The 26,409-nt window shown below is 31.4% G+C and overlaps 3 protein-coding genes across 4 annotated transcripts; 2 read left to right on the forward strand and 1 right to left on the reverse strand.

Annotated features, from left to right (window-relative positions):
• The first annotated feature begins 36 nt into the window (after window positions 1-36).
• On the forward strand, window positions 37-2,955 carry LOC105363124 (coiled-coil domain-containing protein 28A-like). 2 transcript variants are annotated; one of them, XM_011500725.1, is made up of 4 exons: window positions 37-206; window positions 369-540; window positions 1,200-1,316; window positions 2,664-2,955. In XM_011500725.1, the coding sequence occupies exons 1-4, from the start codon at window positions 45-47 to the stop codon at window positions 2,864-2,866; spliced, it is 654 nt and encodes a 217-aa protein (XP_011499027.1). In that variant the 5' UTR covers window positions 37-44; the 3' UTR covers window positions 2,867-2,955. The 2 variants fall into 2 exon arrangements, with proteins under 2 accessions (XP_011499027.1, XP_011499028.1); XM_011500726.1 differs by having other exon boundaries at window positions 1,236-1,316.
• Window positions 2,956-4,161: 1,206 nt separating this feature from the next.
• On the reverse strand, window positions 4,162-13,923 carry LOC105363125 (maestro heat-like repeat-containing protein family member 1). Its single transcript, XM_011500727.1, has 21 exons — window positions 13,773-13,923; window positions 13,493-13,701; window positions 13,239-13,405; window positions 12,869-13,160; window positions 12,589-12,792; window positions 12,425-12,515; window positions 12,193-12,345; window positions 11,993-12,136; window positions 11,193-11,683; window positions 10,573-10,906; window positions 10,020-10,177; window positions 9,867-9,951; window positions 9,581-9,768; window positions 9,046-9,304; window positions 8,681-8,858; window positions 7,651-7,841; window positions 6,821-7,198; window positions 6,261-6,578; window positions 5,379-5,729; window positions 4,607-4,776; window positions 4,162-4,508 (listed from the first exon to the last, which is right to left on the reverse strand). Exons 1-21 carry the CDS (start codon window positions 13,872-13,874, stop codon window positions 4,319-4,321), a joined length of 4,653 nt encoding a protein of 1,550 aa, XP_011499029.1. The 5' UTR covers window positions 13,875-13,923; the 3' UTR covers window positions 4,162-4,318.
• Window positions 13,924-16,578: 2,655 nt separating this feature from the next.
• On the forward strand, window positions 16,579-20,146 carry LOC105363128 (protein phosphatase 1 regulatory subunit 14B). Its single transcript, XM_011500730.1, has 5 exons — window positions 16,579-16,677; window positions 19,227-19,461; window positions 19,542-19,628; window positions 19,942-19,983; window positions 20,066-20,146. Exons 2-5 carry the CDS (start codon window positions 19,249-19,251, stop codon window positions 20,105-20,107), a joined length of 384 nt encoding a protein of 127 aa, XP_011499032.1. The 5' UTR covers window positions 16,579-16,677; window positions 19,227-19,248; the 3' UTR covers window positions 20,108-20,146.
• The last annotated feature ends 6,263 nt before the right edge of the window (window positions 20,147-26,409 follow it).

Consider the following 26,409-nt stretch of genomic DNA (forward strand, 5'->3'; position numbering starts at 1 on the left):
TTAGATTTTTTTATATCAATAATATTATGCATATTGTATAGACGATGAACATGGATGAACACTCGGGTAGCGGTGAACTACAACAATTGGTACAGAAAGAGGAGAGCGAAGAGCCATTAAGTAGAGGCGATGAAGTAACGCCGCCTTGTACTCCTACTAAGTCTAATAAACAATCTAAAGGCAAAATACACAGTCCCCATGAATTGGTAATTATACAATTTTAAAATTGTATAAGTATTCTAGTTATACATTTACCATTACATTATATATCAATCTCGTATTGATAATGTCCATACAATTTTTCATATAACCCGATAATTGTTAAATTTTGTTTTATACCGATAAGATTTTTATAAATTATATTTTAGCAACAAGTAATATGGGAGAATAACGCACAAAGTTCATCGGCATTAAGCAAAGAATCTTCGAGTCAAGCTACAACTAGCTATGGAAATCAATCTCGTCTCGTTTATTCAAACGATAAAGAAAAACAGAAGTCCGTTAATCCCGAAGTTCCAAATATAAATAAGCAACGTAAAGGTAATAGACTGCCTTACCATTTACATTCTTTATGTTCTTATTGTAAAAAATTAAATATTTGTTTATACCTATGGATTGGGCCATAATTTTAAATACAGATTATCATTGTTTTTATTTTATAGATAAGGTAAAATAAAATTTTTTTAACAAGAAACATTAGCTTATTACTTAATTTCAATGATTTTTTTAAAACTTTATCTACTGAAATTAATATTTTAAGATCGAAAAGCATAAGCTACTGTCATTGAGTGACATTGAATTACAACAACCTAATACATATGTAAATAGTTTAAGACTTTCATAGTATTTTTAAATTCTTTAGTACATTTTTAACAGATTAAGTAAACAAAGCAAAAATTGGCTATTATACTATAATATTGAAACAATTCATTTTCTGAAAAATCTCAAATCTTAAATTACTGTAAATGATAATTTGTAATAGTTGGTTTAATGTACTAATTCGTCTTCTAAAAGTTGCCACTTATAATTATGATATCAATTTATTTTATTTCATTATCAAACAACTCTTGCACTTACTATTTAAATTATGTTGTTTCGTATACTTGAATAATTTAATTATTACCATTTATTTAATACATTTATCATATTTATCAGTTTTTTAATTTAAAGTCTTTTTATTTTATTAAAATTTTAAAAAGTTCTGCTACCATGCAAGCATCATTCATTTTTATCAGAAGTACCCGATGTCAGGCATATGGAGCAAGCGCTACTCCAGCTACTCGAAGACTTCCATAGTGGCAATTTGCGTGCTTTTGGTAATGTTTTACATATATAAAACTCTTCACTATAACTTTATGCGAATGTACGTAGAAACATTTAAGTAATAATTTAAAAATTATGTAATAGCTATGCAAATCTTGAGCGATATTACGTGTTTGTATTATTCTGAAATATTTTTATGTACATTTATACATTTATACATTTATTTTTCAATCTAAATTTGTTCAAGTATTTAATTAATTTTATGTGTCCTTTTGAAAAAACCTTCAAGCTTACGTTTATGAATATAATATGTGTCAAGTCCGTATTTAGTAAAATTTAGTGACAAAGAAAAAATATTAAATTTTTCATTTTATCTATTATTTAATCAAACATTGAACTCTCATCGCTTAAAAAAGATAACATTTTTCTCTCACGCTTAGTTTATTTATTTGTTTATATGTATCTTTACAATTTTTAATCTTTTTACAATTGCACAATATATTTAACGAAAGCGATGAAAATAATTTGATCACAGATTTAGAACTTACAGTTCTGGATAACACTAAGTAACTCGTTTAAACATATTTCTATTAATCAAAAACGTATATTATAAAATACTTTTATCAAGTATTTCATAAGTCGACTTTCTACGGATCATATGTAGATAATGATTACAGACAGTAACATTTATTGAGAATAAATGTTACACAAAAAAAGAAAAACTACATAAATTTAATTTAGTATACTGTTCTTTGTTATTTTTCTTACATCGTCTTTATTTAAGAAAATTTTTAAAAATATCGTTAATTATTCGACTGGGTTTGGATAAATTTTTATAAATAGAGAGCAATCCGAATAATGATTGAAATTAATTTTAAAAAAATTAATTTATAATATGTTTACAAATAAGATAACATGTTTTTGATACATTGAATACAATATTATGCAATTTAAGATAAATTTAATGCAACATGATTAAACACGATATACAGAAATACTGATAATAATGTCGAATAACGGCATATTTTATACATTTTATACATTTTAAACGGCTATTGTTCAAACAATTATAAATACACGCGTATACTGATATATTATTATTATTATTATTACGTAATTAATGAGTCTGTTACAATGAAAAAATTTTCTCTTAAATTTCAATTTAACTTTATAAATTAATCGAACTCATTTTAAACCATTTTAAAATTATTTATAACTTATATTAATATAAAATCTATATGCAAGGAAAACTTATACTTTATTTTTAAAATTTGTTTACACAGATTTTCTAACTTTTTTAATACGAGAACTATAATTAATCGTAAAGCTTCTGTTTAGTTTAAGTATAGCAATGCAATGTTTTAATACATTTAATCGTTATTCTTATTTTGAAATAACAGGAAAAGATTGTAGTATGGAACAAATGATTGAAATTAGAGAGCAGCAGGAAAAACTTGCGCGACTTCATTTTGAAATGGGACAACGTCAGGATATTCACGAGATTGAGCAATCAAGTTTTAGACAATCGAGTGCCAATATGCTTAATCTTCTTCAACGACTCGAACAACTTAGTGTTTGTATTGAGAAACTGCACAGTAAATAATAATAATTATATGTTCGTGTATAGTAAATGATAAGATGAAAATACTTATTATATTATTGTGAATGTTGATTTATTTTTGTATAGATATGTCTTTTGTACATTTTTTGTAATTAATTGTTGAGTTTACAAATATGCTAATAAATATATAAATTCTGTTTAAATTGTTACGTAAGAGTACTTATAAACGTACAAAATTTTCAGAAGGCCACGTTTTCTAAGCTTTATATCATTTCTATCATTCATACAAAAATATTTTATTTTTTTTTAAAGCAGACATAATTTAAATTAACTTGAATATACACACACACATACACACACACACACACACACACACACACATGTTTTGCTTTAAATCTGCTTTACATTTTTTTATACATAATAGAATGGAGTATTTATTTTTATTTACCAAATATAGATTGAAATGAAAACTAAATGAAGAAAATTATCTTTAATAAAATTCATGATTTTTTTTTTTTTTTTTTTTTACAAGTTTAAAATCAAAGGAAGTACTTGTTAAGAAAATTTCATGATTTAATAACATAACGCTCTTTAAGGTGAAATAACAAAATTAACAAGCTTAACTAAATACAATTTTTATGAATTATTATTCTTTGTACCGAAGACGTTTTTGGTATTTATGATATTTATAAAGCTACTAAATTACAAATTGTTTAAAATTTTGGTAACTTTTTTTTTTTTATACAACAGGCTCGAATAAAAATAGAAGACAAAGAAGTAACGTATTAATAAAAATTCATATTGAATAAACATTTGTATAAAGAAAAAAGAAAAAAAATTCTCATGGCGTTAAAAATTACATTATTTTCTAGAATATGTCATTTATCCGTAAATAATTTTTAAAAATATAGCCTTACGCATAATACTATTGAAAATTGCACATTAAAATTAAATTGACACGAGAAAGTTTTCTGAAATATACAAAGTCTATACATCGAACGTTAATAAACCGAAAGTTAGTATATTAATCGCGTAAATGTTTAAATGTTTACTACGGAAGTATAAGAAATTGGATTTTTTTAATTAATTTTTTATACAAGTCAATGAGTTTAACAGATGCAGATATGGGATTCGATTACTACGTAGCATCTTTTATTTCGCTGAAAGCTAACATATAAAATCAAAAAACTTTCTCTCGTTTGTTCAATACAGTGTTTAGAGTTTGTATTTTAATAAGAAATATTGATTTTCTAATTAAATAGAATGATGGCTATTAATATAGTCTACTAATACCTAATCAAGCTTATACCTTTACATTCACGCATTATATTATCGTAAGTTTTCTCATCATTTTATTCGTTTGTTCCCAAATTATTTGAAATATTTTGCCTAAAAAATAGAACGTGTGATTTTGATTTTCACATTAATCAGTAATCACATTTCATTTTATAAAATTTACGATAATAATTCCGTGAAAGCCAGTAATAATTTGCCTCAAAATGTAAAACTTAAAGCGAGACTTTGAGCGGCTCGAGCTCTCACGATATTATCCTTATCGTGCAATAGCTGTAGCATCCTCTGGACGTCCTCCGGTCTCGGCTCACCAAACAATCCTAATATCGTCGCCGACGTCGCACGAGCCATCGCATTTTCCGATTTTGAATATCCTCGGACAATTGCATTTCTATAATATCATAGAAAAGAGAAAAAAGAAAAATAAGGAAAACCTTATTTATCGTGATAATCTAACGATTATTGTAACATTAGATAAATATTGCTTACCGCAATTCTTCGGCTCGTAATGGTAAATCCGTTTTCAAACAATTTATCAATTCTCGTACAAACTTCTCAAAATTCAAATTACTTTCGGGCGCTAGATAAGTGTCGATTATTTTAGCCAAGGATTCACATTGTATAAGATGCCCCATACTGTACAATACCTTCCTCGATTCCTAAATAAAATGACGAAAGAGCTTTTATTACCAGTCGTTTATATTAATTAATTAGCTAATTAGTATTCCTATTATAAACCAAAGTTTTCCATTTTATTATCTATTGAATATTCATAATTGTAATTGTTAATCCTCGATTAAAGCGTATCATTTATATTATATTTTAATACATATATAAAGTAAAGTTTTGTAATTATGTTTGAATTAATGTTTCATTCACACGATTTTGGTTTGAATAACGAGTGATTGTAACATTAAATGGGCACAATTTTCAAATGTTTTTTTTTTCAATTATCTATCTATTATTACTTTGCATACATAATTGGATCATCATTTTTCTTTTTTTATTTTAATCTCCACTGATGAGCCAAAAGTCTCTCTCTCTCTCTCTCTCTCTCTCTCTCTCTCTCTCTCTCTCTCTTCCTATTACATCGATAATGATCCGAATCAATCAAATTAAAGGACATCACACTTGCTAACGAATATTAATTAAACATCTAATAAACTACACAATATCTTAGAATTATCTTGAAATTATTATCAAAGATAAATCCCATGCTTATCCTTGGTAATATTTTCGAGAATGAGGGATATAAGATCACCGTTGCCACGCTATCGTTGTCATCCTCCAATTTGATTACGAGACAGGGTATACATCCGAGCAAGTGGTCCGTTATGTCGTCGTCCGGCGACTGGATGAATCTTTGCCAGCCCTGGGTTGTCGAACCCAATGCCCTTATCGCCGCGAGCTTCATCTCCCAGTTCTCCTTCTCGATGAAGGGCTTGAGAGCAAACACGACTCGCGGGTTTATCGGCTTGTCCGTCTTCGCCGACAGCAGCACCCCGAGTCCCTTCAGCGACTCCAGCACCACCTCCGTACTGCCGTACGCGTTCGCTGGCTCCTCCAAGCCGTTCATCAGGGAGGTCAGGCAGCTGTCCAAATACTTCTCCACCTGTTCTTGCAGAGGCTGAGTTATAATAGGATGTTGGATTAACGCGAGGGTGTGGCGTGGATGCAATAATAGACATCCAAAAGCATTTGGTCGTGTGCGATTCCATCTCGTCTTACTTTAGATCGCGGAAATTGCCAATGTCCCTTGCAGACGCATCTAAACGTTCATCGTGTCGGCAAAATTTATTTACAATAAGTTCCAATTTTCATGGAAAGCTCGGCTATGAGAAATGAAATCATATCTCGGCTATTACGTAGAAGTTATACAATATTCATTGGTCGCAATAGTTATGTGCGCAATATCTAAATTATAAATAATTGGACGGGTTAATGTTTGCCTTGAATGTGGAAAAATGGAATTGTTTAATGGCAAATTTGAGCTGTATAATTAAAGATGATTTATGTATTAAATGCAGTAGAGCTCGATTAGATGGTCACGATTGACCAGAAACATCGAATGAACTTTTCGGCGCTCGGATACTTCAAAGTCAACTCGGCTCTAGGGCCCGTCTTTCTCCATTTCCCAATTTACCTGATCCGGTTCCAAGAGTGCCACTCGCGCGAGGCCAATGGTTGCCAACTTCCTGACCAGCGGAGAAGAATCTGCCTTGGCCTCGTGCAGCATCTTCACAATTGAGTCGAGCGACATGACGTCGAAGATTGGATCGCCGATGAGCTCCGCGTGAAAGACTATGGCAACTGCCCTTTGAGCTGGCAGATTACTGGTCACGAGATTCTCCAAGCATCTGGTCACGTCGATCAGGATGTCGTTGCGCTTTGATAAGCACTGCATAACCGCGCGCATCGTCCTCACTAAATTCTCCTCGGCTTCTGACTCGGACTCGAAACTCTGTTGGGAATTAACAAAAAAATTTTACCAATGCTCGAGGGAGCTCAATGTTCTTGTTAAAGCTTAATTTAACGACTAAAAAAATGTAATTTTTTAATTAAAAACAAATTGTTACCCCATTTAATTATGCAATTAAACAAGGTTTCGTACTTCAACGATGTCTACCTTCAGGCGTATACAAATTTTATTGTTAGAGGTAGGGGCGCGCAATTTACAGTGTCACATGAAAACATTATACTCACAAATTCGGTTGATTTATTTGCATCATGCAGTCCAATAATATTCAAAACTTTTATTAGGACAGCGTAGGCTTCTTTATGTGGATTAATTTTGCATGCCCCGCGATTAGGTACAAAACCAAATTTCGTGCGGATGCTGGACATTGGTGGATCAGCGTGTAACCAACCGGCCAAAAACTTGATTAAAACGGCGATTAATGCCGCAAGTTCTGGATCGATTAAGTCTTGAGCCTTTGGAGAGCTCAAGAGCTGTCCGATCGCCATAATTGCTGCCAAGGACGTAAACGCCGCGACAGAACGTTTAGTGTAATTATCAGCTGATGAAATATTGTCGATTAGTATATCATCATTTTTCAATCTGGTTAAAAGCAGCTCCAACGCCTAGAAAATAACGAGAGTTTGCACACGCTAAATTTCCACAACTGACAAAATAGTTCATTATTTGAAGCACCGCATATTCTCCTAAATATATATATATATATATATATATATATATATATATATCTTTATATGATGGAAAATACGTTGGGGATAATTAATGTTTGTAATACTTTGCTTGAAATATTTCATGTCAATCGTTACGAAAAATCACTTAATAATGATTAAGTATTAGCTTAAAAATATTCTATTATTATTGTTTACGCGTTAAAGTTAGATTAATAAGATTTAAACAAACGAAAAAAATCAGACAAATTTCATGTTAAATAAATTTAAGATAATCAAAATTTTTTTTTAAAATTACACAATCGCATTGGTTCCTATTCTTTCATGCCCTTACGTATTATAAATTAAACCGTACAACTATTTATGAATTGCATTCAAAATGTACACACACGAAAGCCAATATCGTCTGATTTTCCAAGCTCTTTCCAAAATTCCATGGTGCCACAATCAAAAGGTATAGGCTGGTGTAGCAGATGCTCCAAAATTTCTTGTGGATAGTGTATGCATAATTCTTTAATTGCCGCCACAGCTTTCTTTAGACAGTTCGGATTATCTGGACTCAGTTGATTAATGATTGTAACTGAAAATGTTAAGGAGGAAGCTCATTCGTTGATTCCTTTGAATATATGTAATTGAGAGGCATCGCGATTCGATCATACGATATTATAAAAATGCAATAATTTTTACGAACATATATTCTCATTGATAGTTCAAGGATGAGAGTTACGTAAATAAATACTCATGTGGCCAGTCGCGATAAAATATTTAAATAATTTTTTCCGGAACGATTGTTAAACGATCGATTTTTTAATCGTTCTTGCTTGATAGAGAGAAACGACGAAGACAAAATTAAAGAGCACACCCTAAGGAGCAGATGATCCGATGTTCACGAACAACTGGCTAATCTAGTAGAGGTGAGAGCGATGACAATGAGTACGATGAGAATGGGATGCCCGACCGACGGGAAAGCGCTCAAGGATAAACAATTGGCATGATTATCCCGATAAGGATAGGCTAATAATTATCATCGGTTGTATCGATAATTTGAGTCTACGGGGCATCCGAGTGAGTCGTGTATGCCTAACAGGTGAAACAACGGGGCAGCCGCTTAAAGTTTAAGTCGATCCCAACACTCTTTTCATTATAAACTCAATTTTACCGACATTAATGACTCTAAAGCATTATTTACTACAAATGAATTACCATTTTTGCTCAGCGGAGTTACATTGATATTATTCAGCGCTAGCAGGAACTTTTTACTCGTTGTTTGGTGCAATACACAGGCAATCAAGGCCCGACGAAGCCACTAAAATTCTCGGAGAAGCTGCGCCCTTAACCGGGAATAGCCTCTTTATAGGCGATAGGAGTCTTTATAGGAATTATATGAAATATTCAAAGTTAATTGAAAAGTTTTCTTACCGACCACATCGAGATTCGATCGTGGAAATTCCAAGCCACGAATTTTAAATAATTCCGATAGGGCTAATGCAGCGGCGATTTTTGCTTCTGACGGATACAATAATCCTTTGATTAGGCCGTGGGTTAGGCTTACAATTTCCGTACCTGATATTCTCTCGCTAACCGCTGCCGCCAGACTCTAATAAATCATATCGACGACATTAGCTTGTTTTTAAAACAAAAAGCAAAAATTAATAAATGAATAAACTTAAATCAAAGTAGTATAATAATATTTTATTTGTTTGGATTTTTTTTTTTTTTTTTTAAGACAGATTTCGAATTATATGATTTTCACTGTTGCGCTTTTTAATTAATTCCTTCTTTACCTTTATGCCGTCGTAAAGGAAATTAGTATCTTCGCTAACGAGAATTCGCTTCGATTCATTCAAGTCGTGATTGAAATTATTATCCGGCATGGTAGATCGATATTTTGCCCCAATATTTAATGCCAAAGCAACGCAATCGACCACCAGTGGCCTCAATGCAAATTCAGGATCTGCGCTCCAACATAAAATCATTCCAAGTAATTTGCCTGGCTCCAATTTCCCTCCTGGATATGTATATTTCAATGAATCATAATAAGATCTAAAAAAAAAAAAAAAAAAAGAAAAAAAAAAGAAAAAGAAACAAACAAACAAAACAAAAAAAACAAAATATTATCACGTTATTTTACGTATTACCCTTACGACATTATTCCTCTTTTTCTTTTTATTTACAATATTCGATTGATAAAATATGTTTTAAGGCATCTATGTCTTAATGGCATAACGTTATAACATTCAATGCCATTAAGGTAGCATTACCGCCATACGTCATATGTGCATTTCACAATTTCACGACATTATCCTATCATTACCTTACCTAAGAGTCGTTCTAAGAACAAATAATACGTTTCTACGGTTGAAAGATGATACAGATTCCATCCACGATATGAGAATGTCGACTAACAATGCGAAAGTATCTGCTGAATTGGCAACAGTTTCACTGCTGATAGTGCCCAAATATTCAATAGTCTGTTGCATGACTTGCGGCATCTTCATCTCCTCGATCTATATATTCACAAATGAAATTAAATATAATCGATAATGTCAAAATTACATTTTTATTCAAATACAAAGAAAATACAAGAAAAATAAATAATATATACCTGATTGCTAGCTGGTATTATTTTATCAATCGTTGTTTTAAGAAGTACCTCTTTCTCTTCGTCGGTCAAGACGGGAGGTAACTTTCTAAATATACGTTAAGGAATGTTTGTAGGCTCCAGAAATCGAAAGTGGATTATTTTTGTAAAGGATACATTAACGATAGTATTGCTTTCAAAATCAATGGATACAACTGCAATGGCTTATAGCCGGTGGGTGATTGATAAAGTCTCAAAAGAATTTGCAAAGCATGCTCTCGATCATAAAAACCCGGTGAGTTGGGTAATCGATTGGGATGAATGGCTTCACCTGCCTATAAACACAATCACACACACACACACACACACACACACGCACACACACACACACACACACACACATTCGTTTAATAGAATTTAAATATTTCTTTCACAACTCTTATAAGCATAAAATAACATTTAACATTGTTTTAACATTGTTTTGTCTATGTAGGAAAAAGGATGACAAGTAACGAAAACAAGTTTAATTGATTGGAGAAGAGTGGAGAAAATTGATCTCCTTTAACTTGCTTTAACATTGCTTCTTTTAAAATAAAACATTTCACATGACAAGTCGAATACCTCATAGTGTATATCAATTATTATTTAAAAACATAAAAACTTTGATTACTTTAACGGCAATTTTTTTTTATTATTTTTTTTTTTTTAAATAATTAAATTATGTAATTACTTGCTCTAAGGCAACGAGCGCGGCTTCTTTCGTCGTTATTTCCTTGCAACTGTATACTTGCTCTACGATCCAAGGAAAAATCTCCTTATCCAAGGTAGGAAACAAAGCCGTGGCATCTCCTCTTTTTGCAATTTCTGCGTATGCCATCAACAAACCAGCTTTGGTCGCTTCGTTAATTGTCGCGGCTTTCGCATCTCTAATCCAGCCAAGAAGTCTTACGGGTTGCTTTTTCACGTCTTCGAGTTTGCAAAAGCCCAACATGATTTTCAAAACCTTCTCCAAATGATTTTTTGCACAGATACCTACAGCCCTTGCGTACTTACTGGATGTGGGTCTGCGGTAAATGGTAAGTGTTAAGCGGGCGGTTTAAGCTAATAACGGGAGCGGGGGGGAGGGGGCTTCTTTTTTGTTTTGTTTTGTTTTTTTTATTTATTTATTTACTTGAAATGATTTGGACCAAGGCAAATAAATATATTGCCGACTGCTAAATCTAAATATAATTTTATCAATAAAAATGATTCGATTTCAATTATTATTCTTTGCAATTATGCAATACGAAGCTGCAATTTGGACAAGCGTCCAAATTGAAAATCCAAATTAAAATTATAATGATGAAATACCTTTGTCCAGTACTAATTACACTATGCATCCGCGCTGATTCAACCAATATTGTAATATGAATTGGTTCCCTGGCTACAGCCGCTAAAATGATCGAAAGCGATGGAGTGATGGTCTTTCCCATTAATTCGTCCGCCAATCTTAAACCCCAATACTCGCCCTCCAAATTAACGCTCTCTTCCACAAATTCAACGATTTTCTCTTCCCAAATCTGCGTTTTCTCTACCTCCGTCATAGTCTCCGCACATTGATTCAAGAATTTCGATAATTCGGTAAGCTTAGTGTCCCACTGTGGCTTCAGTCGATGCCCCAAAAGTGGTGCCGTACATTTAAGAAAGGCAATGACAGCTGATTGATTTCGTTCGCTTTCCAAGAGCTCCAAGCAGCGGCCAAAAACTTTCAAGCTTTGAAAGTCCTTCTGATCGGCGAGATTATTCTCGTCTCGAATTATTTTAACAGCCAGAGGCGCCAAGGCACGTAAAATCGAGACGGCCTGTTTTTTATTTATTTATTTTTTTTTATTTTTTATATTTTTTTAATAAATAATATCGCTATGTGCTTATATATATATATATATATATATATATATATATATATATATATATATATACGTGTGATGTTGAATGAAAAAAACTTTATAAACAGCGTCAATTATTAATAATAAGATTGAAAATTACGTTCTAAATCTTTTTATATAAACACGTTTGATTATAAATATTTTTTATTGCTGGTAATAATGATTAAATTAGCTTGTTTGTTAAAAAGTTATTTCCATTAGAAAATACACAGTTGAAATGCTTACGGAGGCTGTGTTTAACGGATCTAACAAAGCTTTAATCAGCAACGGCCAAAGCCATGTTTCAGCTCCGTTAACCGTGCTGGATAGAAGATGTAAAGCTTCCTCGCAAGCTACTCCTTCATCCGTTTCCAAGTTAGAATGCATGACCTAAAATTACGATTATAAATTAAAATAACATTTCAAATTATCAACAGCTTAATTACCATGAATTTTATGAATGACGACAGTTGAGAAGGTAAGAGTGGCAGAGTTGGTCTTGCAGCTAAAGCTACGATTGCGCCAACAATATGGTGAGTGGTTTTCTCACCCAATGAATCTTGAAGATTCAGGGCGATTCTTCGAAGTCCTTCGTGATCCTGACGATGACATTTTTAATAAATTACATTATGACATTAATGGCTCGGCGATCATTTTTTATTAATAAATGAAATATACTTCTGCTGGTAAAGTATTTATGAGATGTCTAAGGACGACTAATGACCGAGAGCGTTGAGTGATGTTTTGCGATTTTAATTGTTGCAAGAGCCTATAATTAATACAATCGTTATACGCGAACATAAATTGCAATGTTTTGATGGTTTGGTTAGTCAGTTATATACCGATCCAATCCCTCTCTTGGATATAAAATTACAATGGCTCGGAAACACTGTAAGACTTCATAATGAGTTAATAATGCATCCCTCGTATCGTCAAAAGGTGCGATGCTAATCATTTCCGACAATGTCTGATGTATTTGCTCCAACAAGGGTTGAAGAAGTTCCTTTACATGAAACGCTACGGTATTTAAAATTATCGCAAGCAGTCTATATAATGAAATAAAGAGACAATAAATGAATTGTATCAAAATTATTGATAAACGTATGCAGAGAAAAAATAAACCTTGAGGCAGCTAATCTCACATTAAATTTTTTACACAAATTCAACAGAGTAGGAATAACTTTCAAAATAAATATATAATTATAGTCTTTCGGTAGAAAAGGTAAAATTGAAGCAAGTGTTATTAAAATATTTTCTATTAAAATTATATTACGACTTGTGCAAAGCCATTCGATCAACACTTCGAAAGCAGTTAAAAGCTCGTCGTAAAGCATATCTTCGCGTAGTTCTGCATTAGGAACTATCTCCGTGCTTGTAGGGCAATCGTGAATCGCATCTGATATTTTTCCCAAAGCTGCAAGTTTATACAACGTTTTTAAAATGCTTTTTTATAGAAATTTTATGGTAAATTAATGTTATAAAAGAGTCTCACTAAAGGCAATTGCTATTCTAAACGATTCTTCGTGCATACTAAGCAACAATGATTCTAAGATACTTAATGCCACTTTTATGAATGGAAATATTCCTGTGGAATTTTTTTCCGCAATCATTCCTATAGCTCTTATTATTGTATAGTGTGGCCTTGTATTTGGCTTAAACCTAAAAATGAATTATATATAATTTTCAGGCAATCATAACATTTGCAATGCTTTTAAACTACAAGCATTAAATAATACTAATATATACTTTATTACTAATGCTCCTACTGCTTGCGAACAATGAATTTTGCTTAATGCGACCAACAAGTCCGATGCCTCGTCCGTTCCAGCCTCAATCGTCTCCACAGCTAAATTTGCAACAGATATTGCTAAAGTTTCATCCAGAGGTGTAACAAGATTTTGACAAACATCCGTCATTATTTTTATAACAACGATCGAATTATGATTTTGTAATCTCTAAATAAACATTCCAGTTAACAAAATTGACTGACAATACAATCGTAATTTTTATCGTATTATATAAAAACCTTCTGGTACAATTCCAAAAAAGAAACAGCAGTCTGAATAATAAGGGAAGGTTTTTTACGTGATAATGTCCTTATGGATTCGATAGCAGATAGTTGTACCATGTCATCTTTATCGCTTAATGTATCAAACAGAGCTTCGACAACAACTGTAATCATTATTTAACATATATAAACTATTAATTAATTATTCTATTTTAATTAACTGTCTTCTGTTTTTTTTTTTTTTTTCCCCATTACCTGGTAGATCAGGATTTTCAATCTTTACTTTATTATCCTCCATTCTATTTGATGAAAATTCTCTCTTTTGCGGTAGAATTTCGTCTAAATACTTTTAAATTATCGAAATATTGAAATTAAATAGTTAGTTAAATTTTTAATGGAAATTATAAGTATTTTCCAAAGCTACATGAGCACAACTTTTGCCAACTTTTAACAATCAGAGTCAATTCTTTCAACAATTTTATTATTTCGAAAACTTGAGCGCACAAAAAAAACAATATTTATTTAGGGTACTATATGATAAATATTATTTCTTTAGTTCTTTGCCAATATCGTGACCGAATAAAATATGATGAATTAAGGTTATGTATGCGAATGAAGTACTTAGCCGTTTACTAGTTGTTACTCATGGACATTATGCATTGTAAATGTGTGCATAAATAACTTTCTCAAGTTTTGTTTGCTCAGCGGTTCAATACGAGAACAACGAATAATAACAAATTATTGCAAATAGCTTTATTTCGGTAAATAAAATTACATTTTTATTGAAATTTCATTTTTATTTAAACATCATGACATAAATAATAATACAACCAAGGAATTAGTGTATTACCATTACCACATTACACATCACTCTTATTATTATATGTACATTACAAATATAATATTTTAATTTACATACATTTAAATAATTTTTCAAATAGAAAATGTTATTTTAATGATTTATATCGCAGCAGCCATCAAGTCTATTCCTTTACAACTGTATGCAATTCTTATCCCAATGACAAATATTCCTACGCTCTTTATTAACGACCTAAAATCATAAGTTCACTTTTAGAAATTCTAATAAAACATTAGAAATATTATGTAATTATTTATAAGCACATAATGGGCAGAAAAATCATAAGTTAATAATATAAAGTATAAAATTGCTAATTGGGCATTGAAGATTATGTGAGAAATTTTTAAACAATATTAACAGGTCTTTCTCTAATTATGAGAGCGTAATATTCATAAACGACTATAGTTGTTATTGCCCAGTCGCTTATAAATTGGCCGAATGCATTATTAACTAATGATAAAACAATTAGCGAACGCCAACTGTTTAAGGTTATAAATGTTATACAAACATCGAGTATACACAGTCTTGCAATAGATTAACGATTATTCTCACCATTTATAAGTATCATAGTACACACTTAGAACCGCTTTCTTAAGATTTGCCATTTCCGAACGTCTTAATTACAAATTAATTCTTTATTCCAATATCCACGTGGAATTTTCAAATTTCACGAGCACCAGCTCTGCGTAAGCTCGAAATTTTGTAAAGCCGCGAGTTAGGTTATTTTGATCTGATTGATCGAATCGAAGCTCGAATGACAGTCCGCATTCAACCAATGATTATCGAAATTCAAAATATTCCAAGTTCTTCCTCTTTCACGCTCGCGACATTCAAAACGCAGAAATTTATGTCGGATGCAGTATCCCGAGCCGAATTGCCTTTCAATTGGAAATAAGGCGATCGAACGGGGCAGCGTTCAGCTACAATTCGATAATTCGCCATCCGTTCCTGCTAACTAATTCAACGACTCGTCAACCGATCGAGCACTTTAAGCTTAACGATCGATCCAAGCTCTCGTCGGTCCGCCACTTCTTACTTCATTTAATCTTTACGCGATAAGCCGAGCGCTCGTTCTACCCCACACCGAGTCACACTACAATAAATCATGTCATGTTAATCTGTCGATTAACAATTTTAATTCGCCCGCTTACATCGCGTTTATTTCGCTCTACCAATACAATAAGGCGTGTTAAATGTTGGGCGATTAAGCTCACTGAGAGCTCGATAAATCTCAAAATATCCATGAAAACTGCATTATATTATAAGTATATTATAAGTGTGCGATTCCGTGCGTAAACACGGTAAAGCAGCCCCGGCAAACTCCATCCTGATTAAGGACCCATTAATGACAATTATTGCAAAGAGCAAAGAGTTTAGCGATAGCATGGGAGAGCGCATAAGCGTCCAAAGGATTATGTAAGCGCCCTCTAGGGCGTCTGCATATACACGCGTGTGTAATACTCCTCCAAGGCGACGACGACGATAACGACAACGACAACGACAACAACGACAACGACGACGACAACGACAACGACAACGACAACGACAACGGCAACGACAGCGGCAGCGGCAGCGGCAGAGGCAGCGGCAGAGGCGGTGGCGGCGAAAAAAAAAAGAGAGAAAGAGAGGGAGTGAGAGAGAGAAAAAAAACAATTGTCGGGAGTCGGGAGTCGCGAGCAAGACTCGCGCATTGGCCGCTTTCCGCTATAGACCATCTCGCTGTACGGGTCTCCTCTTCCTCCTTCTCATCTTATTCCGCCGAACGAAGAAGACTTTTTATTTCGCGTGTGGTGCCGTTGACCGTCCAATAAAATATCGGTTGATTGCTTGTTGATCAGTGGCCAGGAAGGGATTATTTTCCAAGTCCGCGTCCGCTGTTCACTCGACACTTTTCAGTCGCCGCGGTGCATCGTCGTAGCAGCGCATAAAAGCTTTCGGCCCCTCGTTTCTTCCTCCTCCTCTTCTTCCTCTTCATCCTCCTCCTCCGCGCCGTCTTTCACTCGTATAACAACTCGGCGACAAAAGTTTAGTGACGACACGACGACGAGCAGCAAGACGGAGAGCGTGAGTATACTCGCCTCGCGTCTTATTATCATCATTATCATTATTATTGTTGTTGTTGTTGCCGTTGCCGTCGCTACTGTCATTCTTGTTATCGTTATTGTTGTTCTTGTTGCTGCTGCTGTTACTATTATTATTGTCATTGATATTATTATTACTATTATTATCATTATTATTGTTATCATTGTTATCTTTATCATTATAATAATTATAATCATAATTATTGTTGTTGCTGCTGTTGCTTCTGCTGCTGTTGTTTTATCTGCGTGCGTGCGTGCGTGCGTTCGTGTCTGAGCGGCGGGTGTTTGCGCGCGCGCGCGCGTGTGTGTGTACGCATGAGGGAGAGAGAGAGAGAGAGCAAAGTGATTGAGTAAAGTGACGGCGGTGTCGTGGGGCGGCGGTGATGGAGGTGGCGGCAGCCGTAGCGGCAGCCGTAGCGGCAGCGGCTGTGGCTGTGACTGTGACGGCGGCGGGGCCTGGGAGGGAACGCAGAGGCGAAGGCACGCGGAAATTAGACATCCTTTAGGAATGTCCAGGCGTTGGTAGAGAGTCGGACGCGCTCACGGAGCCGTGAAAAATAATTCAATGCGTGTGCCTTCGTTCGCTCCCCTTTTCAGCTTACCGACGTCGCCGACTCTTCATGTATTGTGTGTACCATTGAATTGAAAACAATGGATCCGCAGAGCGCACAATGATTAAAAGCGTTCGAGGTTTGTTGGTAGTACGAGCGTCCGGAGCTTTATACGTATTCCCAAGTTTTCTGGGGGAACGACGACTGATGATTGCCGCATAAAAATTTCGTCTTCATTCTCCTGCACGTGATTGGCAGGGCGGTGACGGCCGCGGCGTGGGGGAGGGTAGTGAATACACATTAACATGTAGTTTCGTATGCACTTGTGCTTTTTTCTCTTTGTCGAAGCTCAAACGTGCTTCCACTTTCTTACATAATACATTGCATGTTAGTATTAATGTCTAAGGCCCAGCCTTTAATAGTGCTTATAATTGTCAGAGTATGTGGTGACACGAAGGCAGAATATTATCGATGTTGAAACAAAACGTGTACAAATATAAGAATAAAACGTGGTTTTTTCGTTTTATAAACTTTTTTGATCGTGTACATTTGCATTTTGTTGGAACAATATTATTTTTCCACTTTTAAAATATTAACCGCTGAATGTATTTCATTTATAGTGCACTCCTTATCAACATTAGCTTACAATTACAGCAACAATTATAAAACAATGTATTTGTTATTCACAATTCAGATAAATTTTTAATATATTAAGTCACATGTATTGGTTAATAATCAATTCTAATTATTGTATATTTAAATAGCTAAATAGCTGCCTATTTAAATAGCTTTACTCAGAATTAATGAAATTTTTAATCATGGATTTCTAAGAAAATTATTCGCTATAGTGAAGAATATCGCTTAATATAACACGGAAACGCATTCTGAGAATAACCGAATGAAAACACATCAATTTTAAAAAGCGTACGGGCGTGTCAATGAGCGGAGGCATATGCATGTTTACGCTTGTGCGCATGTGTACGGTGGCGGTACTTGCAAATGATTTCGCCGATTTTAATCTTTTAAATAAAAGTTCGCCTATACCGATCTAAAAACCACGTATCTTTAGATTATTAATAATGAAATTTTAAAAATTACTATCGAATTTTATGGTGGCAAGTTTTTTAATTCGTCACAAATTCATTTTTCATTTTAAGCAAATCGCAATGTCAACATTTCGCAATTATGACAATCGTAATCATCAAACAACCAATACACTTGTTATTTATTAATGATAGTTTCCGAACAATTATAGGAAATTTATTGATATTTATTATTTTATTTTAATGCACATTATAAATAATAAAATTTATATAGTAAATCGCAAGATTTTCAGGATTTTAATTGGAATAACAGTTTATTTACTTAAAACTTTTAATGTTTAATTATGTAAATTTTTTAATTAGGCTTATTTTTTTTACTTTTAATTTAAATTTCAATTGTTTACTAGTAATTATAATATATTTTATCTTGATGAATATTAAAATTTTTTTAAGATAAAAGTTTATTTTCGAGAGGTTTTTTTTCTCATTTTTTCTTCTTTTTTCTTTTTTTTTCTTTTTTTTTTATAGAATAAATTTTGTCAATTCACTTACAGTGAAATTCAATCGAAACAAGTATGTCAATAGGCACTTTTATTTTCTTTGTTCATATTGTATTTCAAGGACCTGTAAATATATGACACACACTTTTAAATAACAAAAGGCTTTATAAAAGAAGAGTTTATAAAGAATTTTTGATTTTTAGTTTCTTACATTCTAATATCTTTCATTTCTTATATTAAAGTTTAATTTTGTAAAAATTAGTCCTCTTTGGAATTAAAGTTTATGAATGATTTAAGCGAAAAATATCATTCGATAATATTATTATCTATCGTGTATTTAAAGTACTCAAAAAAAAAAAAAAAAAAAAAGTAAACTCCAGCTAAATAAATGAAACGCTAATATTAATTTTTTTTTCTTTTTTTTTTTTCTTCTTGTAGATTTCTTATAAATTTATAGATCATGGAAGCTGGAGGTGTTTTGACGGCAGATCGCAGTCCTGCTCGGGGAAATTTGCACGTTGCATTCACTGTGAAAGGTGAAGTAAAGGAACGTAGAGAAAAATTTCTAACAGCCAAGTATGGATCTCATCAAATGTCTCTTATTCGTAAACGACTTGCTGTTGAAATGTGGCTCTTCGAAGAACTTCAAAAGTTATACGAGTCTGTGGTGAGTATTTGAAATTTAAAACTCATAAATGTTATACTTTGAGCAAGGCTGAGCGATTATAAAACTAAAGATTTTAATTTTAGAACGAGAATGGAAATAGCAGGGAAGTGGAAGTTGATATCGATGAGCTACTTGATATGGACAGTGATGATCACAGAAGAAACTATTTACAAGTAAGTAAAAACAAGTAATCGTCCCAAGTAGTGATCCGCAGAGAGTATTTATTGTAATACGAATGAAAATTAATTTCAACACCGATGCACGAATTTTAAGTAAATAATAGTCTTTTAAATACATCATTTCTTATATACGTCTACTATGTGTCATTATTAAATGAAATAAATTGAATAATGAATGTGCTGTTCATTTCTGAATCACTTAATAACTTGTAAGCGTAGAACCCTTTCGTTGAAATATTTTAATAATTTATATAAAATTATATCGTCATTGTGCGTTCGATTGTAATATTTTTCTTTTTCTAAATAGGAGCTGCTAGTCGACGCTAAGAAGTCTCCTCATGATGTCAAGGTAAAATTGACTTATACATTCGATAATAAAACTGTTTTTACATTTGACGGTTTAAAATATTCATGCGTTATATGTATTTCAGAAATTTATTAATGATTTACTTGAAAAGGCCAAGACTCTTTGAAGTGGCAGGCACAATTTTTGTTTCACTTTGCAACAATTAAGAAGTTGCCGAGTTTGCTTACCTCTGGAATATGCATGGCACGCATGCATTTATCAGTGAGTTGCATACCACAAGAACTGATACCATGCGAATGTTAGTGAAAGAAAATTCGACTAGAGCACGCAAAAGGTAGTTCATTAAGCATTTTCTTAATGAACAAGTATTAAATATTCGACTCTACTTTTACTATAAGGTGCGATAATATTCGTCTTTAAAAAAAAAAAAAAAAAAAAAAAAAAAAAAAAAAAAAAACAGAATTTAAGAAACGATAAAGATTAGAAAGTAAGCACCAGCATTGTTCATAAAAAGAACAATTAAGCTCTATACATAGCAGGAATTTAAGAAACGATAAAGATTAGAAAGTAAGCACCAGCATTGTTCATAAAAAGAACAATTAAGCTCTATACATAGCAGTACTTTTCATGTGACAAAGTTGCTTATATAAAAACTGCCTAATCATTGATTACGATCATTAGATAGTTTGAAGCCCCTTAATTTTTTAATAGCATCTATGGAGAAAAAGTTCTATAATTTCATAAGCATGCGAACATAATGTATGTAACACTGTTGTTTGTTTCATAAGTTTAGTTATAAGTTTCCTTCAATTTACATTTCAATAAAATTTAAGTTTTATGTGCAAATATCTATCATAGATAATTTATTTGCTGAGGAAAATAAGTACGACAGAGGTTATTAACACTTATAAAATGAAATAAATGAAAGAGATTTGGTTAAATTTAAAATCGTATTTACATAATGGTTTATGTGTTGCACGTTTGGTACTTTTAAATTTTCATAATTCACATAGAATTATGAAAAACTGTCGTTCCTCGGATAATTTTTGCAATTGACTAGTTGCACAAAATGGCTATGGTGGTACAAAGCGAATATTACCTGGCAGTTTTAACAGTTTATTTGTGCAGAAAGATGTAAATTTATAATTTCATTGTAATTGCACTACTCGTTAAGCTCTTGGCACTTGTGTTGAATTAAACCAGCATTGCAAAGTGCCAAATAGGGTGCACCATGACAACACATACACGATTAGTTGCACAGTAACGCACTTTTCTCCTTCTGCATTATATTAATTTTGTAAAATGCATTTTGTTCGTTTCGAAGCAATGGAACTTGTACGACAGCTTCCGCTCAATGATCTCGAAGGTTCTGATGAAATGCTGAAACCTAATGAAAAATACTCCAGTACTTAATAGATGCATTTAATAATTTGTAATCTCGCTTTATTAAGTCATTGACTAAATATCTAAATGTAAAGTCCTTAACTTCCATAACAATGAACGATCACCCTTCGTCCGTCCAATAAATAAGACCTGGATAGTATATTTTTTCAAGGGTGAGTGTTTTTATCACCGATTCAAACATGTAGTTAGATAGTTCTTTGTAAAAAAAAAAAAAAAAAAAAAAAAAAAAATTCAAGATTTTTAAAAGACACTATCTAATTAATGTGATTTAATCATAAACTTTAAAAAATATTTTTAAATAAATCAGGAAGAATTGTAGATTATGAGATATTATCTCGACATTATGCAAGGAAATTCTTTTATTTTCACAATTAATAGACAATCAGCATCTTATAATTTTTGCGAAAAGTTCATTTTAATTTGCACCTTAGCATATCACTTTTTTAACCTCCTTAAGACAGCCGAAGCCGTCGAAGCATCTTTCACTTTATTCGTGATTTACATATCTTAATATTGTCCGGTCGCTTATCTCATTCTATGAAATGAGTGTTGGGCAAGGGAAAAATTATTATCAAAATGGAACGATAAAAATTGCGGGTGGGGGAGGGGGAAAGAAGTCGTTTATCATCATTGGTAATCTCTTCTAAAGAACGAAATACCAATTTTACATAATAAATTGAAAAAAAATTCAATTATAAATTATTTGGTAAAAAATTTTACATCGTTTATAGTTCTTTTTAAATTCTATTTGTGTGGTTTTTTTTTTTTTTTTTTTATATTCGAAAGTCCAAAGGAACGTTCGATTATGAGATTCGTCTAAATAGAGAGCTACGTATAAAATAAATAGCCTCCCTCTTTTTTTTCTTTTTTTTTTCTTTTTTTGATAATCTGTTATAAATAAAAAAGAATATATATATATATATATCATTTTAAAGTGTGTACAATTAAGTGCTTACTTTTACCTATAATTTTAAATATAATTTTAGCTATGAAAATTTGAAGAAAGCATATACAATCAAAATTAAAGTATTAGGCTAGACTTTGTTATTTTTATACTATACAAATCAGACAAGTATAACACTTTATATTATTGTTTATTTTAAAAGTTAATAAGTATTTAGTATATACAATAAGAATTTAGAAAATTTTCTATACCTTTTGAGTTCAAAATGATTGTATGTACTTTCTTGTAGGCAAATTCTTCGAAATCGATATATTTGATAAAAGTAGGACAAACTGACATCTTGAGTTAAATGAAAGTTAAAATCATAAATTTACAGCGTAAAACAGATAAACAATTCAGAATCCATGTTTTTTTTTCCTTTGATATCGAGGACTAGTGTATCATTGACGTTCATCATTAAAAAGTGATTTATTTCGTATGAGAATTTATCCGTATAATTTTAATTATATGTCTAGAAAAATTATTACGCGTTTCTGTAATAATAGAGTATACATTTAATTATAAATATGTAACACGTTTATTTTATTTCTGCATAGTTCATTGATCAATATATACATTTATACATAATCAATGTGTATAAGTGAATTCCTTTGTAACATTTCTTTCTTGATTTATGTATATTGATAATGTACAGTAATTAACTTGATGGGCCAAATAGAATTTCATAATACTTAAATATTCTGAATGAGCTTCCTGTTCGGAATAAGTACATTTTAAACATATTTGATTTTAGATTGGTTGTAAATTCTTGGTTTTTTTCTTCTTTTTATATCTCACTGATTGTTTTTACTGTATACTAATTAGCAATTTTGTGACTAATTCTTTATTAATGGAAACAGTATATTTTACTTTATTATGATGAATATCAAGCTTTAAACACTTTTCAATTTATTCTTTTGAATCAAATTCTACTAAAGCTTAATTTATCCATACAATGGGCATTAATATAAATATTAAAATAGAAAATTTTTTTTTTTATTTTACTTCTTTTTTTTTTAAGTCGCAGTAATAAATATACAGTTATAATTTGTATTTAAATAAATTCTTAAAAACACAAATGAGATCAAACACACATGAGATCGTAGAGAGAGAATTTTTAAACATTTACGATTTACGTCTTTCTTTATATGCAATTATGAATACACATTGAAACCAGATTTAGATTGATTTTATGATGAATTCTAACAAAATTATTACCATTTCGTATAATTCCATAACTAAAGCTCTAAAACTTCAATACAATAAACATTCCATTAAATATAACAATTAGATTTCTGTTAAAAAAAAAAAAAAATTAAAAATCTTTTCCATGTCAATGATTTTATCATCCGTATACCATTCGATGCATATTCATTATATTAACGATTAATTATTTATCAAACTAATTTTTAAATGGAATTTTTTTATTTTACTCATAAGCTATTAATTATTACTGTTCTTAGATAATTAGCAATTACTATAATTTTTACAATCTGAACTTGTTAGATAATGGCGATTATACATGTATTGTAAGTTATTATCACATTTTAAACATTTTATTGTTAAAATGAAAAATTTTATCTTGTTTTTTATTATATACTAGTCATCAAGTGCAATTTTTTTTGTTTTTTTTTTTACATATTAATGGCTAAAAAATGAAAAAAGTAAAGCTTGCGTTTCTCTGCGCTCTCAAATCTTATAAATTAATAAGTTCTAATAAATTTATAATTTACAAATTTTTAATAAATCCTTTGATAAAAAAAAAATTAATATGTTTTCATTCACATAGTGCACAATAACAGCAAATACATTTTAATCGTGAAATATTTATCGAAGAAATATCAATAATAATGATCAATCAATATTTTGACGTAATGGAGTATTAACTCTATTTAAAAGTATTTAAAAGTACTAATATCGATAATTTTCGAACTTATTTGCATTGATTTTGGATTTATAAAAGATGTCTATTGATAAAAATGAACAGGAAACGTGGCGGTGAATATATAAACGTCCAGTAGTCGGCGGTAAAATAGCATGCAAATCTATTTTATTTTCTCTGTGTATCGTAATTGTTAGAACTTTTCAAATGTATTTGATAAGCACTTAAAACTCTCTTCCTTAACGATCAAAACAAACATCGATTTGAATAAAGTATAGTATAATTCAAAGCCCAATGATGCTTGACAATGACAACATAATATAATCGTGATTCTATTATACTTGATCTCTAATCTCTCATTATTTTATTTAATTTTGCCTTACAAATTTTACTAATATTATTCTTTTATTTATTTTCTTTCGTGAAATATTTTTTTTAGTCAAGTGCATGATGCTCGTTTAATTTATCGACTTAATAGTACAATTCTAGAGCGATTTAATAAGACATAACTAAAAATAAACGGACTACTTTTTTTCTTTTTTTTTCTTTCTTAATTTTTATATTTATTGTATGCGACCAACTGAACAGTCTATTATTTAAATTTCTTGGGCTCGTTGTCGTCATCACTCTCCGAGTAATCTTATGTTTGCAATTTGCACTTCAATGCTAAATTTTTGCTTATCTTAGACTCTGCCATCGTGAGTACTTGCCTTGTTTTCACGTATATTTGTTTTAATCGCTCTTGATACTGTCGCACTTATCTCTAATATAATATACTGTTCTTCTTTACTCAGTTTATCAATTTTTAGGACCTTTATTATTATTATTATTATTATTATTATTATTATTATTATTATTATTATTATTATTATTATTATTATATAGTATATAATACTTTCAATGTCCTGGGTTACGATAAAATGAATACATTCATCATCGTATGAGGCCATAGCATTGTAGAACTATGTTACGTGGTTCTATTGCGATATATATTTTGCATAGACTAATGATCTGAATAAGAGTGAATTAACTTTCCAAGCAAGTATTTTTTTCACATACCATTTAGGTTAATAATGAGTCCCCACTTGAATCGGACATCCCTGTTGTGGATGGTTGGTCGTTGGCTTGCACAAATGCATATGTCGCTGCCCATTTCATCTAAAGGCACTTCATCATATGTATCATCTTGTTTTTTTTTTGTTTTTTTTTTGTTTTTGTTTTTTAATTTAGTTCATTCGCCGTGTAATTATAGGTATTGTGTGCATAATTAATATCCATGTTTTAACTCGCCAAAATAACATTACAAAACAATTGAAGATTTCAGGTTGTCTCCTTATCAAGATATCATTTTATTATTAACGCGGTAAATACGATAGTACGTAGTTCTTAAAATTTGTTACGTTGCTCAATCAGAACAACACAATTTGCTTATTATAATCTAAATAGTCTTAATGTTATAAACATTAAAGCACGTTTTACAAGAAATTATAGTTATTTCAAATAGTTTTAAAATTAAGCCGCGCTCAATAACTATTTGGATACATATATATATATATATATATATATATATAAGAAAAATCAGAGAATTTAATATTACTATATTACAATTGTTTAATTGCAAAAAATTAAAAATGCAGATTGCATAGTATTGCATTTTAGCTATAATCGAATGGTAACTTTGTTTTAAATAAAATATCAATGAAGAAGTAAAACTAATGTAACATAAATTTCTGTTTCACAAAAAATGTTTATACAGCCCAAATAATGCACACATACATGCGTATATATGCATGATTAGTATTATCTAATTTCAATATGAATACGACATTAGCGATTATGGTGGGCTTTGAAATAATGAAAGGTATATCTTGTGTCTTTATTCGACTAACTCGATAAATTAGAAAGACAAGTAAGTGCATTCAACCAAAATATATTACCCTTGAATTTAACTCTGTAAAATATTTCTAACTTCTTTGCACACTTTTAACATACTCTTTATTTAGGCTTTTTTGACTAGTACATGATGGGGATGGGGAGGGGGAAGAGGGGGAAGAGCGAGAGAGAGAGAGAGAGAGAGAGAGAGAGAGAGAGAGAGAGGGGTGCAGCTTTGCTTCTAATTATTAATACCAAAGTAGAGCGTATAATTTTGTCTTCGCATTTCATGCCTCGAGTCGATATGCATTTAAGCGTTGTATGATAATAATCGAGAATAGACTATATTCAACGAAGAATAAGAAAC

Source organism: Ceratosolen solmsi, unplaced genomic scaffold (assembly GCF_000503995.2).
Source record: "Ceratosolen solmsi marchali unplaced genomic scaffold, CerSol_1.0 scaffold27, whole genome shotgun sequence".
In the NCBI taxonomy this organism is placed as follows: domain Eukaryota; kingdom Metazoa; phylum Arthropoda; class Insecta; order Hymenoptera; family Agaonidae; genus Ceratosolen; species Ceratosolen solmsi.

What these genes read in the sequence shown, in the direction of transcription:
- LOC105363124 (XM_011500725.1), top strand. Translation starts at nt 45, where the DNA reads ATGAACATGGATGAACACTCGGGTAGCGGTGAACTACAACAATTGGTA. An exon ending in TACACAGTCCCCATGAATTG is followed by an intron (nt 207 to 368) that starts GTAATTATACAA and finishes ATTATATTTTAG; the next exon opens with CAACAAGTAATATGGGAGAA. An exon ending in TGGCAATTTGCGTGCTTTTG is followed by an intron (nt 1,317 to 2,663) that starts GTAATGTTTTAC and finishes TTGAAATAACAG; the next exon opens with GAAAAGATTGTAGTATGGAA.
- LOC105363125 (XM_011500727.1), bottom strand. Translation starts at nt 13,874, where the DNA reads ATGGTACAACTATCTGCTATCGAATCCATAAGGACATTATCACGTAAA. An exon ending in ATCCGTTAAACACAGCCTCC is followed by an intron (nt 11,684 to 11,992) that starts GTAAGCATTTCA and finishes AATAAAAAACAG; the next exon opens with GCCGTCTCGATTTTACGTGC. An exon ending in GTTCTTAGAACGACTCTTAG is followed by an intron (nt 9,305 to 9,580) that starts GTAAGGTAATGA and finishes TTTTTTTTTTAG; the next exon opens with ATCTTATTATGATTCATTGA.
- LOC105363128 (XM_011500730.1), top strand. Translation starts at nt 19,249, where the DNA reads ATGGAAGCTGGAGGTGTTTTGACGGCAGATCGCAGTCCTGCTCGGGGA. An exon ending in TATACGAGTCTGTGGTGAGT is followed by an intron (nt 19,462 to 19,541) that starts ATTTGAAATTTA and finishes TAATTTTAGAAC; the next exon opens with GAGAATGGAAATAGCAGGGA. An exon ending in ACAGAAGAAACTATTTACAA is followed by an intron (nt 19,629 to 19,941) that starts GTAAGTAAAAAC and finishes TTTTCTAAATAG; the next exon opens with GAGCTGCTAGTCGACGCTAA.